This window comes from Monodelphis domestica, chromosome 6 (genome assembly GCF_027887165.1).
Source record: "Monodelphis domestica isolate mMonDom1 chromosome 6, mMonDom1.pri, whole genome shotgun sequence".
NCBI lineage: Eukaryota > Metazoa > Chordata > Mammalia > Didelphimorphia > Didelphidae > Monodelphis > Monodelphis domestica.
This window is the reverse complement of record NC_077232.1, coordinates 127,669,806-127,688,434: the sequence shown is the minus strand read 5'-3', so window position 1 is coordinate 127,688,434 and position 18,629 is coordinate 127,669,806. Positions and strand designations below refer to the sequence as shown.

Here is an 18,629-nt window from a genome sequence, read left to right as displayed (position 1 = left end):
AATATTAGCTTATGGATATAAAGATACTTTCAATAGCTAAAAAGGTATTCTTAATATGTAAGACATCACTTATTAAATTTCTTAATGCTTATATTTATCATCTCAAGTCATTATCCTTTCCTCTTTTAAATTCCTTTAAAATCTTTCATGACATGATATATCCCTTTTACCCCCCTAAAATGCTGCCCTTTTTGCCTCAGATATAAGAAACACAAATAAAAAACTTATGAATGTTATTGTTTCTTTTGCTTTGAAATCTGTCTTAAACTTAAAATTTTTTAAGGTTAGGAAATTTTTTTAAAAAACATAGAATTGGAATCAATAAAATATATTTGTTAATCTAGGCTGTGGAGGATGGTGTTAGACATTCTGGTCAAAGGAGTTAATTTCCATTACCCCTTTTGGTAGCATGAGTCCTGGTGGTGGCTTATGGATATAAATTTTCAATTTTTTGTGAGAATTTTGTAAGGTAGAGATTTAAGTTTGGGGAGGGTGTGGAATGAAGATAAATTACAATCTTTTATTTTAAAACAGAGACCGAATCTAAGAGATGGTAAGTTGTCCCCATCACATAGCTGTAATTATGTGAGTTATTCCCACATCTATTGCTTCTCCATTTTCCCATCTTGTTTTAAAATATAGTTTTATCGATAAGGAGCAGTTAAGAAATTTTTGCTGAAAATGGTCAAACTTTGAATTTTTAGCACTAATGTAATAATTAGTTATTCATTTCTATTTGATGTAGTATACTTTGTATCTGGGTAGGTCTAATTTTCTAGAAATTCTCCATATTTCTGGCATAGTAATGATGGAATATAATAGAAGGAGTTAGAAAATTAACTTTCTTTTGTGTGCTGCCTCGTTAAGATTTTGCTGTCAATGACTTAAATTCTTTGTTGACTGGTTCATAGTTTGGAACCTACTGGGGCAAGAAAAGCTTTAATTAAGTCCTCTTAAACTCTGCTACCTATCTTGAGTATGAGTTAAGAAAACCAAATTAGTTAGCTTCTTTCATAAGTTACTGCTTCCTTGCAGAATAAATAACTTGATTGAGAAAGTAAGTAGAGCAGTTGAAATTAGAGCAGCTTGGTCTTACCTAGTATAAATAAGAGTAATAAACTGAGAACTGATAGAATATCACTTTTATTGTAAACTTAATTCTTGCTGAGAGGTTATAATATTCTTATTAGCTCTGTATTTTAAAAAATTTAATATTAATTTTTTTATCCTTTTTAGCAATAGCCACAATAAGAAAGTACAAATGCACATGTTGGACTTGATGAGTTCTATCATCATGGAAGGCGATGGAGTAACCCAAGAATTATTGGATTCTATTCTTATTAACCTCATTCCTGCACACAAGGTCAGCATATCATAAATATATATTAGTAAAGGAATTTTCTACCTCACACCACCTATTTTTCCCTCATCCTCAAAAAAGGAAAAGAAATTGTAGCATTTACTTTGTATCTGCCAGCATTATAATGCCAACTTGGTGTAACTTATTACCATCTTAATTCCAAATCAACAAGTACTATGTTTAAATACTTTTTACAAGGTCAAGAATGCTATCTCTACAGTATTCCAACCCTTTCTGCTGAGAAAAATGCTAATTTTAAGCCAAATCAAATTTGTTGGCATTTTTTTTTCTTCTCAAATTCCAACATATGAAATATAGGACTTCATATCTCATTGTATACTTACTCCCGCTTTTTGCTGGTGTATTTCATGCTCTAGGATAGTAGAGAAAGTGAGCATTGATATGTTAGAGGTGAGAGTATTAATGTAAGAACAAGTCATGGCATAGTTCAAAAGTAGGACAAGTTAGACTTTAACACCTTTCTATCTTTTTTCCTCTTTCCCCCCCCCTCATTCAACTTTACACAGTTATCCTGGGCCCTTGTGATATTGCAAGCTTTGTATCAGTATTGTACTCAGGCCTGCCATTCCTGCAGCAGTAATCTGGGATTTAAAGGTCAGCTGGCTACCTTTCTCTCCCAAAGTTTCATTTCTTTTTTTTTTCTTGGATTTTATTAGTTATTTGAAGGGAAACATCTGATAATGTGTTAACTACTATACATTTTTCCTTAACTTCTCTCAAACATATTAGTATTTATATACTGTGTTTAAAGGCAAGCTCGTAAGTTTCTTTTCTTCTAAATGTAAAATGACTTTAAATCTAGCTTCTGATTTTAGAGGCAAGTTCAGGCACATGACAGAAGCCCCCTGCCTTTATTTGAGAAAGAACAACTTTTCATTCCATATCACTGAAGCCTTGAGTTAATTCATATGTGTTATTTGGATAGTCAGTGCTGAATGCTGTCTGAGCAAAGTAGGAAATGGAATGTTTTTCCTGACCTCATTCTATGCCATGCTAGGAATCAAAAGCAAATTATAGAAAGGGAGGTATATCAGGAGAAACCAATTTTAGGATCTCATAAGAGGCTATAATTTGAAATACAGATTCTTATTTCAGGTATGGGTATGGGTATTACTCATTAATGTTTGCTTCAGTGGGAATGGTCTAATCTTTTATTTGCAGATGTTGGATTAGATAGTTTATAATTGTCAGTAAAATATCCTTTTAAAACTTATTTAAGACATAGGATTGCAGAGAACTGGAAGGGACATTTGAATTCATATTAAACAACTTCATCATTTTACAGAGGAGGAAATTGAGACCCAAATACATTGTGATCAACTTGAACCGTTTTCACTTGAAACCTAACATTTTAGGAATATTAACTTAATTACCTTCTTAACAAGCTAGCTTAAACAGTCATTCAGAATCAAGAAAGATTTTTGAATCAGGTTCCAAGAGGGAGAACAGTTGAATAAATGATCAATTTAGTTCCATAGGGAAAGATAAAATGAAAAATTAAAGTGTATCAAGAATGAACTGAGCAATTAATCTGTCATAGCAAATTATTTTTTAGCCATGTTTAGTAAAAATGAATGAAATATCAGTTTAGATAAAAAATGTTTTAGTATTTTAGTTTAATGGTTGTAGAAAATAAGTACAATTTATTAGTAGTTCAAGTGACTTGGCTTTAATTTGTATTTGGTTCTAGTTGGGTTCATCATTTAGTTTATCAGATATCTGCAATAAAATTCATATGGCCATTTGGATAAAAGAGGAAAACATGTTAATTATTTTATAAGATTTACTTGATTAGGAGTATAAATTTGCGCCCACTAATGTGTCTAATATTCTCGTGGGTGGAAAGAATGGAATTTTCTCATGGTGACATTTATTTCAGATCTATAGAATGTGCTTTCCATCAAATTGCATTAATTTTTTTTAAGTGAATTCTTTTCATTCTTTATTTCAGAACTTAAATAAACAAGCATTTGATCTTGCAAAAGTCCTACTGAAAAGAACAGTTCAGATCATTGAGGCATCCATTGCCAATGTAGGTATCTGTTACAGCTTTTAATCTATAATTTATAAACTTAAACTTTCAGGGTTTCAGCCCTTCTGACTATCTCAAAAATTATTCATACATTTTGCTTTGATAGAACAGATTCTTCTTGTATGTGTGCAGGAAGGATGAGTACCTCCAATGTGAGGACTTTCCAAGGCCTTTTTAGGGCTTTTTGCCCACCTTTGGTATCTACTTTTTATCAAACTCTTACCTGTGGCTCTAAGAAGGGGTGTAGCTCAGAAGCTACACTCCAATATAACCATCCCAGCAATGGGCTACACCAGGGTGGGAGTAACTGACAGACCTTGAACCTGTCAGTGGGATAGGGATGTGGTGACCCCGAGCATGTGGAGACTTCCTCCAGTGGAGAGGGTCACTGAGAACAACAGCTGTGCAAGTGGATGAAACGGGCACTGTGGAGCACTTAGTGTGGTCAGACTTTGAAAATGCTGTTCCTGCATCCTGGGCCAATGCCAATTATCCTGACTTTTTGTCTTGCCATTGGACAGCGATGACTCTGGAAGAGAGAGTGAGGCTGGCAACTTTGTGTAGTTCTGCTTCACTTAAGTCTGATTCACAAGCAAGTACACCTCATGATGTTATTGGTCCTCTTCATAAGGAGGGACTAAACTTGACAATCACAAGAAAACTTTAAGAAAGTAACTTCCTTCAAAAACACCTAGAATATCAGTTAACAGAAATGCCAAATGAATCTTTTAACTTTATTGGAATTATACTAATATAAATATGAATGAAACATTGTATTTGATTAGATATTTGTTGCCTCTCTCTATTGACTTTGTTTACATTGTTGCAATTTTATATATTGTCTTGCTTTTCTTTACTCTGCATTACTTTGTATGTGTTTTTAATTTTCACATTTCATTTTCTTTCCCCAATCAGTAGGCAAATAATTTATGTCCTGATTATTTTTATAATAAGGATGTTTATGGAATTTATGTATACATGAATCTTTTTGATATCAACTTCCATGAGATATAATCTCACTTGTGGAATCTGATTTACAGGGTATGAACAGATTGGTAATGTTTTTCTGTATGATTCAAAATTGTTTTCCAGAATAGTTGAATCTGTCTTCCAATGATGAGTGTTCCCATCTTTTAGTATATTATCCAACTTTTGATAGATAATAAGTGATACCTCAGGGTTGTTCTAATTTTCACTTCTCTGTTGGATATTCGGAAGATTTTTTAGCAGGTTATTAATAACCTATAGTTTAAAAAATTATTCAAATCCTTTGACTATTTGTCTTGGAAAGTAACTTTTGATCTTTTTTTTTTCTCTGATTTTCTATAAATGTTAATAGAATTTGATCTTAGTCCCTTAATGCCAAGTTTGTTTTTTCTTTTCTACTCACACAGATCTTTTAAGTCCTATCTATGTTGATTTGATTTGTACAAAAGCTTTCTAATTTTATATAATATTGTTGTTTTATCTTTTTGTCATGTTTATTGAATTACATGTGCTCTGCTCTTAGGAAAAATTGATCAGTAATGTTGTTCATATTTCCTCTCCTTATAAAACAACAAAAAGTTATTTTTACTTATGTGATGGATGACTTTTTTCTTTGAATCAGGGCACTCAATAGAAAATAAAAATTATGTATTCTCATATTATAACAAACATAATAGTTTAACATTTAAGATTTTAATACCAATTCACTTTCACAAGGTTAAGATTATTATTATTTGTAATAAAATTCAATGTAGTGAATTTCTTCAGATTGAAGTTTACTATATTAAGTATAACAACTTTTCAAGGACAAAACGTTAAATTGGATGTTTATACCTTTGTTTCAGATATTTAAGCTGAAAGTGGAGGATAATATCTGTAATGTTATTTCATATTAGTCTACTAACAAGAATTGAATTGAAGTCAATTTTTTAGTTAAGAATTCCATTAATTTTACATTCTTTAAATAGAATTTTGTCCAAGTAAATATATTGCTAGAAATCACATTCATAGCATGGGGAATTTTTTACCTTTTCACTTTTCTTAGAGGAGAAAATAGATAATATCCCATTTCTTTATGATTAATTAGAAGATGAAAAGTGCTTTGGCTTAAGTGCCTTTTACTTTTCTAGCCACTGGATTTTTAGTGCGGGATATTGTGGAATAAAACTGATGCTGTGGAAGCCTTAAAGGGTTTGTGTTCCAAGTACAAACACTTTTAAAAAATGTTGTAATGTAGATAAATTTTTCCAAGGATAGATCCAGAAAAAAAAAAGTTGCACAATTTTTCATTTGATGTAATTTTTGTAGTAAGACCAACAAAATATCTCTTTCATGTCAGTAATCTTGTTTAATGGAAACTTTTTGTAATGATGATAGCTTTGTCTAGTGGGGTATTTTTTTATTTGTGCAAAAATGCAAATTCTACCACTGATGCTTATTAATTTGTGACAATGGAATCATTAAACCTTTGTGAAATTCGGGTAATCGTCTTGGTAACTTATATAGAAGAGGGAATTCTTAAACTGATATAATCATATGCCCTTGCTATAGTGATGTATTTTCCATTATAGTATTTGTTGTCATTGCATTTTATGTAGGCATGGAATTTTTTTTTCTTTCACGTCAAGACACCTAATGTTTATAGACTTTGAAGTATTATATTGTAGTATTTAAATGAGTCAGATATAAGATGTATTCCAGTACATGTTGGAAATTTTAAAAACAAAACTTCAGTATTCTATACATTGGTAAAATTTCACATCAGTGATTATTCATAATCTTTAAATGTCTCTGTATATGTGTTTCTAACACAGGCAATGCATTAAATGTTCTAATGTCACCTTTCCTTTATTCTCGTGTGTGTGTGTGTGTGTGTGTGTGTGTGTGTGTGTGTGTGTGTGTGTGTGTGTGTGTGTGATTATTTAATGCATAATCAAGATTGGCTAATTTTTTTAAATTTCAATTTACAGTTTTTCAACCAAGTTCTGGTGTTGGGAAGGTCATCAGTAAGTGATTTATCCGAGCATGTATTTGATCTAATACAGGAACTTTTTGCCATAGATCCTCATTTATTGCTCTCTGTTATGCCACAACTTGAATTCAAACTAAAGGTAGGATTTCATCGTTTTCTTGATTCTTTTGTGATGTAAAAAGATGTATATTAAAGAATTAAGAACTGTTTTTTTGTTATAATTATGGAATAGAACATAAGTTAAAACATTGTAAAATGGATGTCAAGAAATTACTTCTTAATTAACTAATTCTTGATTATTGAAATATTAAATAATCTATACATTTCAAGAGAATTGCATAATTGTTCTTTATAGTCTATTTAGTAATACTTCATTATCTGTGCCTGTTGGAAGAGAGCGATGTCAAAAATTAATATCTTTCAAAATACAATAAAGATATATGTAATATATGTATGTAATACTTCATCTTTGATGCAAAATAGGTTTGTTATAGAATTTCCATTTCCTGTTAAAAAGCTGCAGTATATTTTGCTTTGAGTACATCTTTTCCTCTGCTCTAATATAGTGGAAAATAATAATATCTTATAGATGTATGATATTTTCTTTCTGCAAAGCCTTTATAGACATTTTCAGTGCTATTTAGGACACCCCTGTAATATGAGTATGGCAAATAGTGTGATATAATCACAAGACTTAGGTTGCATAATTTAGATCAAGTAATTTAAACTGTTCTTCAGTTTCCTTTGTCTTTAAAATGAATATTATAATATCACTATTTACTCCACAGGGTTGTTGTGAATATATGTCAAGAAACTATTTTTGTAAATGTTTGTATCACCTCCTTTTTATAGACTCTAAGAATAAAGAAAAGTCAGGTTAAATTATTCACCTAAGTCAGACATTAGCAGTAAGAATGAGATTTCACATATATTGGCTCCTCAAATAAATACTAAGACAACTACAAGTAATGAAGACTAGATTGAATTATCTTTTAGCACATTGATTATGACCAAAACAAATTTGAGTTCTGAGGACTATTTTAGGCTAGGAATATATAGGACACTCTAATATATGACTGGCCCTTGGATTGGTATGGTCCAAAAATGTTTTACTTTAAAGCCTATTCTTGTAGATCATTCCCAGATAGCAGACTTCCTGTGCCACTGGCATCATACATGAAACCTTTCTAGTTGATAGAACCTGCACTGCTAGTGCTTCAAAAGCCCAGACTCAGATGGAAATATCCAAGGATTAAGATCAAGGAGAGCATAGAGTAGACAATAATTTTGTTCCCCAAAGGCTTATGGGATAGTTAGGTTGCTCAGTCGATAGAATGCCAGATCTAGAGTCTCTAGGTCCTAGGTTCAATTCTGACCTTGAACACTTCCGTGACCATAGCCAAGTCACTTAACCCCAGTTGCCTAACCTTTACTATTCTACCATGGAACCAATAGTTAGTATTGATTCTAAGTTGGAAGGTGAGGGTTGGTTTTTTTTTTTTAAGAAAAGACAAAAAGCTTAGATATTGATTATGTTTAAAGGTTTAATTTTTAAAAATTCATTGTTGTCTTATGTTTTGATATTAGTCACTTGAATTGAGCATACAGTTATTAAAGGCTTGCCATTTGACCAAAAATAATTTTTCATGAAATCCTTTACTAAGAAGATGTCACAGAAAAAAGATGATGTGTTCTTTAATTTCAGCTAAGTGATACAGATATAGAATGTTAAGCTTCAGAAAATAAGACCCAAGTTTAAGTATGGCCTCAAACATTTATTAGATATATGACTCTGGGCTAGTCACTTTGCCTCAATTTCCTTATCTCTGAATGGGGATAATAATCCCCAGACTTGAGAGTATCAAATGAGATAATAAAGAGCTGAACACAGTGCCTGGCACATATAAGCAGCATATAAATGTTAGGTAGTAGTAGAACTAATATTACTAGTAATTCTAGTAGTACTGATTGTATCAGTAGTCCACACAAGTTTTCCTGTATTTCTTTGGATTTATATTTGCTATTCCTTTTAATACAATAATATTTCCTTGCATTCATAATCCATAATTCATTTGACCATTAGCATATTTCCAACCAAAATTTCTGCTTTGAACATTTTTGTCTATATAGTCTTATTGTGAATAACTTCTAATTGTTTTCCAAAATAGCTGAACCAATTCTACCACTTCACCAACAGTGAATAACATTCTTATCTTACCAAAGTCCCTCAAAGCATTACTTTTCTCATTTTTAAATACCTTTACTAGTTTAATGGCTGTGAGTTGAAGCAGGATTGCTTTCTAATTTGCATTTCTCTGATGGGAAGGGAATTGCCTGCTATGTACCAAGCTCTGTGAAAAGCACTTTTTATAAATAATATCTCATCCTTAAAACCCTAGGGGGTAAGTGCTTTTCTTTTTCCCTTTTAGATTTAAGGAAACTGAGGCAGAAAGAGGTTAAATGACTTGCCCAGGGTAATATAACCAGTATGTTTTTGAATATAGCCTCATTCCAGGCCAGTGCTCTGTATCCTATGGCGTCATCTAACTGTACATAGCAGGAAGAGAATAGTCAAGTTTGCAGATACGGTTCCTTCTAATTCTAAGATTCTATGATTCTGCAAATACAAATTAGATTGTAAGAAGTGCATGAGAGAAGCATTATAAATAGAATTTTTATAGAGTCCATGAAGATTGGCATTACAAAGCCATTAGAAAAAGAACTAGTCAGAACCATAGCATTACGTTTCCAAAGGAATCTCAGAAGACCATCTATCTAGGTCTGAGAGTGTATTTTAATGTATATTTGTGTCAATTGCATATAGATGTTGAATATTAGACATTTTATTAGAGCAACTTGATGACATGATTGTCCCTCAAATTCATCCCAATTGTTCTGATTCTTTTAAATTTTTTACAATTGTGATTGTCTGTTTTCTAATTTTATCATTTATTCTCTCCTTCATCCGGTTAAAGAAACTTTCCATCTCTCATTTGGGGTTATGAATTCTTTATATTAACATCTTTTATATTTTGGAATTTATTGAGGGATAATGTTTCAGAGGTTGGTCTAAATTTATTTTTTTATTAGAATGCTTTCCAATTTTCCCATTTGAGATTTTTTTTTAATTAAAAAGACTTCACCTTCATAGTTTTATTCTTCTATCTTCTTACATTGTACTGTTTTGTGCATATTTTTTGTGGACTTAGTTTTCCTAGGCCATTCCATTGATCTACTCTTTAAAAAAAATCAGTACACGTAGTTTTGATAATTACTATTTTGTTACAATTCAAAATATGGTGTTAATATTTAATAATAATAAGGCCTTATCAAATTGAACATCAAAAAATTTATCATCTTACCTTAAAAACAGCTCGTAGTCACATTTTTTCCCTATCTCCATCATTATTTAGGAACCAATGTATTAACCAATATGTATTAATAGAAGCTGCCCTGTGCTGTAGAGGGTAAAAATGGATCAACATTAAGAGAATGATCAGCATAAATATAGTCTAAACAAAAATGTCTAAAACTACATGATTATCTCAATAGTTGGAGACAAATTCTTTTGCAAAGTATAAATCACTTACCCTTTGAAACAAAAAGCCTTGCAAAGAAGAGCGGAAGAAAAAAACCTTTTTTAATATCATAGAAAATTTATCCTAAATCAAAAGGAAGCATCATATGCAGTGAGGACACTAGAAGTTTTCTCATTAAATAAAGTTTAAAGCACAGGTTCACACTCTCCCCTCAAAATACAGGAGTAAAGTCAAGGCTCCCCACTTTTAATTCTATTATTTCATATAGTTCTAGAAATCCTAGTAATGGGAATGAGACAAAAGAAAGACATTACAGGCATGAAAAAAGTTAAGAATAGATATAACCTAGCAGTAGCTAGCTGATTCCATAGATTTGGGGCCTGTGAGATTTGAGTTCAGATTTGGGCCTGACTTGAACTCAGGGAAATCTGAATTCAAATTAGTTCTGTGAGCCTGTGCATGTTATTTAAATGCTAGCTGCCTCAGTTTCTTCACCTGGATATTAATAAAATAAAAAGGGATACTAATAGCACAAACTTCATAAGATTGTTGTGAGGATCAAATGAGGTAATATTTACAAAGTCCTTAGCACTATGCCTGGCACATATGGTAGATCCTTAATAAATGCTTTTATTCTTCCTTTTGTCTTCTGGTTTATGAATAACATGGTTTACTTATAATATACTATGGAATTAATAAAGATATATAAGTTAAGAAAATCAATAGCTAGAGCAAAATTGCAGCCTACAAAATAAATACAAAAAACCCAGCAGCATTTTTAGAGAATAATAACAATACCCAAGAAACAATAGCAAAAAGGGTAATGGCTTTCAAAATAAATGCAAAACGTATGAAATATTTGAAGATTAGTCTGCAAGAATACATGAAATATTTGTATAGATTAAGTTACAAAGTGTACCTTCAGGGGAAAACAACAACAAATTACATAGCTGGAGGAATCTTCACTACTGGTGAATGGGCCAAATCAATTATAATAAAAATGGCAATCTTACAGAAGTTTAAATCTACAGGTTTGATGTTATAGCAATCAAACAACAAAATGATATGTTATAGAGCTAAAAAAAAAATTAACAAAATTCATTTGAAGAACAAAGGATCTAGAATATCAAGGAAATAGTGAACAAAGATAGGAATGAAAGGAGAAACAACCGCTATTTGGTATTTGTGTAAAAACTGAGATATATACTAATGGAATAAGCTGTAGGCTCACTTGAAAAAGGGAACTTGGGCCTTGAGATGGTGTTCCTGGGTAGAGAGTCTAGGCTGAAAGGAGAATGTTCAGAGTCAAGCAGCAGAAATGTGGCTCAGACCCTGAGGAGCAGAAGGAGGTCTCACTAGAACAGCATCTAGCCCAGCCTGCAGAAGAATAATCAAGGCACAAATCCCAAATCAAAGGGGAGCCCATAATTATATTACTCCAAACCAACAAAGCTTTCTACCTGGCTCATAAGGGTTGAAACTGACAGTGTTCTATTGTGACTGACGCTGAAATCTCGGAAAGGAACTCACTTGGACCTCACATCATAAGGCATTGATTAGATCACTATCAGAAAACTTAAATGTACAGATCACCATCCTGAGCTGTCCCTGTGAGCCTATATTAACAGTAAACTTAACAAATCAGGCAACTAGGGGTGCAACAAATTGCTGAGTGCTGGGCCTGGATTCAGGAAGACTTTCTGAGTTCAAATCTGACCTCAGACTAGCTGTGTGACCCTGGACAAGTCATTTAACCTGTTTGCCTCAGTTTTCTCATCTGAAAAATGAAGTGAAGAAGAACATGGCAAACTACTAAAGTATCTTTGCTACAAAAAACACAAAAAGGGGTCATGAAGAGTCAGACACAATTGAAAGAGACCAAACAAATACACTGAAAAAGCAGAACAGGGCTCTAGATCCTATCCCCTAACATCAAGTACAGAGTCAGGTTGTTAAGAAACACCACATCATAAAGAGCTATTATGGTGGCAGGCATGCTTAAGATCAAATATAGAAGAAGAGAATGAGTCTAAAACATCTATTAGAAATGCCTTAGAGAAAAATACAGCTTGAGCACAGACTCAACTAGAAATCCTGGAAGAGATGAAGGAAGAGGTTTTTTTAAAGATTTTTGAAGGGGATCAGGGTGGATTGAAGATGGTGGAAAAGGTACACTAACCCACCTAATCTCTACCAAATTCCCCTCCAAAAATTATAAGGTCTCAAAATGAATTCTGGAGCAACATAACCCACCAAAAGACAGGGTGAAATAATTTTTCAGCCCTACACAATTTAGGTACCTGGCATGAAAGATCTGGTGCACTGGGGTGAAACTGAAGGACAAAGTAAAATTCCAAGGCAGGCCCCACTACAGGCTTTGAGGATAGCTGAGACAAAGGCAAAAGCTCTAGAGCTCTTGGCCACAGATAGTACAGGGGAGCAGGGAACAATTACTCAGAAGAAGATTATAGGGGTCCCTTTGTTATTTTTTGAGTACAAGACTTTTTGCTTTAACCATACACAAAACCAGGTGTTATAGTCCAGGGGAGTAATCTCGGGGTAAGAAGGAGCACTAGTAAAAACACCAGTGCTTGTAGCTACAGGGATGGAGAGACCCTAGTCATAGTATCAAAGTATCAAGTAAAAGAGTACATGAAGTTAGTTACTCAAAGACTAGAGCTCCGTCTAGGAGAGGCACACCTCTCCTTAGATCATACCACCTTGGAAGAACTGAAAACTTAGAGATCCCCAGATCTACCTTTGAAGGCTACCGCACAAAGGACCTGAAGCTTGGAACAGTGCTTCCTTTACCGCAGGTACACAACCCAATATTAACAGAGTTTTTTTCTTTTTAATTAAAAGAAAAGAATAAGGCTGGGCAGTGACCATACAACAACAAAAGAAACTGAACATAGAAAGTTATTTTTGTTGCAGGATAGACACAAACTCAGGAGAAAAAAACAGTCAATATTGCTGCTTCCATAGCCTCTAGGAAAAATATTCATTGCTCTCAAATACAAAAAAAAATTAATGGAGGACATCAAAATGAATTTTAAAAATCAAATAAGAGTGGTACAGGAAAAATTGGGAAATGAAATGGGATTGATACAGGAAAATCGTGAAAAATAGTTAAAAGCTTGATTAAGGAGGCATTAAAATACTCAAAATTTTAATATATTTTAAAAAAATCAGATTAAGCCAATTGGTAAAAAGAACAAAAATTCACTGCAGAAAAGAACTTCTTAAAAAACAGAATTAGCAAGGTAGAAAAACATGCAAAAATGCACTGAAGAGAACAACTAATTTGAAAGTCAGAATTGGCTCTATGGAAAAAGAAGTACAAAAATTCACCGAGGAAAAGAGCAATTTATGAAGTAGAATTGGCCAAGTGGAAAAGGGGCTATAAAAGCTAATGGAAGAAAACCATACCTTAGAAATGAAAATTGGTCAAGTGGAAGCTAATGACTCCATGAGATATAAAGAAAGAATCAAAGAAAGTCAAAGGAATGAAAACATAATAGAAAATATGAAATATGTCATGGGAAAAACTCTTGACCTGGAAAGTAAGTAGTAGAGAGATAATTTAAGAATTACTGGACTACCCGAAAGCCATAATCAAAAAAAGAGCTAGATCATCTTTCAAAAAATCATCAAGGAAACTTACTCTAGATATTCTAGAACCAGAAGTTAAAATAGAAATAATCCAATGATTACTTCCTGAAAATAGGTCATAAAAGGCTAACTCCCATGAATATTATAGCCAAATTCTAGAACTCCCAAGTCAGGGAGAAAATACTGCAAGCAGTCAAAGTGAAATGATTCAAATATTGTGATGCCACTGTCAAGATAACATAAGACTTAGCAGCATTAATGGATCAGAGAGCCTGCAATGTGATATTCTAGAGGGTAAAGGAAATAGGACTTCAACTTGGAATCACTTAATCCAGCAAAACTGAGCATAATCCTTCAGGAGAAAAATGGGTAACCTATAAAATAGAAGACTTTTAAATATTCCTGATGAATGGGTCAGAGCTGAATGAAAAAACTGACTCTCAGATACAAGACTGAATATAAGCATTAAAAAATAAAAAGAAACCAAAAGACATCCCTACATGGGAAAATGAATTTTGGAACTCCTAAGAACTTTATTATTATTAGGACAGTTAGAAGGAGTGTACATAGAGGGCAGGAATGTGAATTGAATATAATGGGATGATAACTCAGGGATAAATAGAATAAGGTAAATTACCTTACATAAAAGAGTCATGAAAGAGCTTTTGCAGTGGAGGGGAAGGTGTGAACCTTACTTGTCAGAATTGGCTCAGTGAGGGAAAAACATCATTTGGGGTTAAAAATCTGTCTTACTTTACAAGAAAGTAGAATTGGAAGGGGATAAGAGAAGGGAATGGGGCTGATAGAAAAGTGGGTAAATTGGAGGAGGGGGAGGTTAGAAAGTAAAGAAGAAAAAATTGGATGGAGGGTAATACGCAGCAAAATGTTGCAAAATTTTTGTGTGTGTCATTCTCTAATAAAGGCATAATTTCTTAAATATATAGGAAAATGAGTTAAATATGTAAAAATACAAATTTTCCCAATTGTTAAATGATCAAAAGATATGTATGAATAGGCAGTTCTCTAAGTAATTAAAGCTCTCTATAGTAATTAAAAAATGTTCTAAATCACTATTAATTAGAGAAATGCAAATTAAGACAACTCTGAGGTACCACACCATACCTATCAGGTTGACTATTATGATAGAAAAGGAAAATGACAAAATTTGGAGGATGTTAAAGATTGAGAGATACTTACAAAAAGACAAACTCCCAGTCAGGTACAGATGAAGGCTTTATTTCATGCTTATAGGAATGGGCATCCACAAGGATATAAGGTGGAATACAAAGTGCTCATTTTAGCAAGCAGTCTTTTATCCTATTTCTAACATCTCTCCCCTCTGTCCTCATTGGTTGAGTTATAGGAGTGTATGTATGGTCTTCCCAAGAATTCTACCTAAGAATACCATAGTATAATTCTCCCTTCCCATTTCATATATTTCCATATGATGCATGTCCTGAAAATGGCTGCCAAATCCCACCCAGAGATGGGAAGAGAATATTCATTAGCTTCTTCAATATGTATTAAGCATTAGAAGTAAGCATTGGGTTTATCTTCAGGTCTTATTGCTGACCCTAGTTATTTTTTAACTTCCAACTGCCCCTTTGCCCCCTGCCCATTCCTTCTTCCTTTGCTGATGATTTTCTTGTTTGAGAAGAGCCACATCCTGCTATTTCTTACAAGGGTATGTGGGAAAACTGAGACACTAATGCACTGTTGGGGGAGTTGTGAACTGATTCAACCATTCTGGAGAATAAGTAGGACCTATGCCCAAAAAACTATGAAACGGTAAATACCCTTTGACCCTGAAATACCATTACTCAGTTTTATTCCTGAAAAGATTAAAAAACAAAAAGGGGAGGGCCTATATTTACAAAATATTGAAAGCACCTCTTTTTGTGGGTTCAAAGTATTGGAAAGTGTGGGAATACCTATCAATTGGGGAATGACTGAGTAAGTTATATGATTGTAACGAAATACTATTGTGCTGTACAAAATGACAAGCAGGAGGAGCTCAGAAAAATCTGGAAAGCAGAAACAGGAGAACATTACACAGTGACAGGAATACTGTACAATGAGCAACTGTGAATGACAAAGCTATTCTCAGCAATACAGTGATCCAAAACTATCCCAAAGGACTCATGATATAAAATATCATCTCCTTTCAGAGAAGGAACTGATGGAGTCTGTATCCAGACCAAAGCAACCTTTTTTCACTTTCTTATTCTATTTGAGTATCTATGCCAAAAAAAGATTAATATGGGAAATTGTTTTATATGATTGCACATGTAAAATCTATTTGAGATTGCTTACCATCTCAAGGGCTTGGGGAGAGGGAGGGAGAGAATTCAAGACTGGAAATGCCTTAAATGTTGGAAACTTGTTATATGTAATGAGGGAGGAAGCTAAAAAAAATTTTTTTTAGTTTAAAAATGTTTTTGTAAGTTAAAACACATGAAGAAAAAATTGGAAAGAAATGAGAGCTATGGAAGAAAGAATTGATAAGAAAATTTGTTTGGCACAAGAACAATGCCTTTGTTAAGCAAGAAACTTTATTAAAACTATAATGAACCATTTAGAAGCCAATAACTATGCAACTAGAGAGATTAAGTCAAAAGACTAGGGGAAAACACCAGAAGATAATATGAGACATCTCATAGCAAAAGCAACCTACTTGGGAAACAGATAAAGGAGTGAAAATTTAAGAATCCATGGACTCTGTGAATATCATTACCAAAAAATAAAAGAGGCTACATATGAAGAAATCTTAAAGAAAACTTTCCAATCTTTTAGTAGCAGAGTGCAAAGTGGAAATAGAAAGAATCCATGAATCACTTTCTGAAAGAAAATCCAAAATGAAAACTCCCAAAAATATGATAGCCAAAATCCAAAGCTTCAGATCAAAGAAAAAATACTATAAGGACTTTTTTTTTTGCATTATTTCAGATGTCCTTTCCAGAATGATTGAAACAAATTCTAGCTTCAACAATGCATTAGTGTGAATCTTTCTACAACCCCTCCAATAGTGACTGTTCCCATCTCTTGACATCTTTGCCAATTTTTCAGGGTGCAAGGTAAAACCTGAGTTGCTGTACTTTGCATTTCTCATAATATTAATTACTTATTTGTTAAATATTGTTTCATATGGTTGTTAATAGTTTACCATTCTAAGAACTGTTTTTTATGTATTTCTTAATCACTTATGTCTTGGGGAATGGAAAGATCAATTAGAATGATACAAATTAACATCAGCATTATCTATAGATTGCATATATGAATGGAACATAGAGTAATTTCATTTTTTGCTTCTACTCTGTTAATGTCATTTATTTCATAGACTATTTTATCACTTATTTCGTTTGCTTAGAATTTTGTTGATTATGGTTTATGAAAATATTTTTAAAGAACAAAATTATGTGCCTATTCATCTTTCTTCATAATTTAATAGATTTAGAGTTGGAAGGCATCTTAGAGAGTATACCTAGTTCAGTCCTCTTTTTTTACAGATGAGGAAAAAAGGGCCTAAAATATTAAATGATTTGTCTAAGATCACATAGGTAGGTGGGATTTGAACTCAGAACCTTAACATCAGACCTATTTAACCCTATGTACTTTTCACTGCCTTTTCATCCATAGTGAGATGGTGCCATAATGAAAAAATTTGTGGGATTAATAAGTCAGGAAGACCTGAGTTCAAATACAGCCCCAGAAAAGTCCGTTAACTTCTGTTCACTTTAGTTTTCTCATTTGTTATATGATAATAATAATAATAATAATAATAATAATAATAATAATAATAATAATACCTACCTCCCAGGACTGTTTTAAGTCCCAAATGAGATAATAATTTTAAAGTGCTTGGAACATTGCCTGGCATATAGTAAATGCTATATACATGGTCGCTGTTATCTCCAAACTAGGCACAAAAATAATTTTTAATATTAAATATATTACACCATGAACGTACTTCTGGGTTTTGTCCTTATTATGATGCTCTTTTTTCTCCTAATTCTAAACCCCTTACAATCTGACTTCATTTCACTAAAACTGTTTTCATTGATAAATTAGCAATAATATATTGTTATTGAGAATTTTAATATACCTTTTTATCCTTCATATTTATATTCTTTGATAGTGTTGACCGTTTCTTTGCTCCTCATTCTTTATTCTCCTACCTTATCTTACCTTTTCAGAAATTCTCCTTTGTTGGAAACCATCATGTTCCCTCTATCATGTTCCACCCTCTATTCTTTGATATTCCTCAAACCTATATTTCTTTGCTTCACTATCACTTCACCACTTGCCTTTTAGACATCTCTACATATCTTTTCAATACCTCAATTAAGTCCCAGTGCATTATGTTTGTCTCCAAACTTTCTCTTGAGGACACTACCATTTATCCAGTCATTCAAGTTTACCACCTTCTATCCTATATACATTCTTGGTCATTGACTACAACATCTCTCACATCTACTCTTTTTTCTGTTCATTTTCTTGGCCACTAGCCTAGGTCAGGCTTTTATTACCCCATTATTCTCTCTGTTAACATCCTTTCCTTTCTCCAATCTATCTTCCATACAGGGGCCAAAATTTACTTTAGAAAGCAAGAGACTGACTATATTATTTTTTTGCTTAGGAATTCTAAGTATCTCCTTATTCTTAGTCCTCTAAATAGTATATCCCTCCAGTGAAATTTAAGCTCTTTAGGGCAGAGACTTTCTAGCAAAGTGACTTCATAGTAATCTAAAAGTAAAACTTTTTGAAAAGCAAAAAACTGCCAGTAAAAATTTATCTTAAACATTAAATTTATAATTTTTCTTATTCAGTATGTTTCTTTTCCTCTTGTAACTCCTTTTACTCACTGTTCATAGTTCATAGATAGTTCTTCCTGTTATATTAGTTATTAGATTCCAAAGTTGTTTTCAATCATCATTGAAATAGGAATGTGATCACTATGTTTAAGCATTGAATAAGGATTTTTGGATATTGAGTTAGTTTTAGAGAACCTTGGCATTTTTATTTGCCTTCTAGTATCTAAGCTTATTTGTAATGTTATATTTAAATTTAAAAAAAGATACCAATGAGACTGGAGTACAATTATCTTAT

At 32.7% G+C, this 18,629-nt stretch overlaps 1 protein-coding gene across 4 annotated transcripts in view; it reads left to right on the top strand.

Moving 5' to 3' along the window:
* PDS5A (PDS5 cohesin associated factor A) overlaps positions 1-18,629 on the top strand; it is a 185,926-nt gene that overhangs the window by 85,610 nt on the left and 81,687 nt on the right. For all 4 annotated transcript variants that reach the window (XM_056802546.1, XM_007496543.3, XM_056802548.1 and 1 more), the window contains 3 exons: positions 1,237-1,363; positions 3,333-3,413; positions 6,371-6,511. In XM_056802546.1, coding sequence (XP_056658524.1) covers positions 1,237-1,363; positions 3,333-3,413; positions 6,371-6,511 — 349 coding nt within the window. The remainder of the gene's footprint in view (positions 1-1,236; positions 1,364-3,332; positions 3,414-6,370; positions 6,512-18,629) is intronic.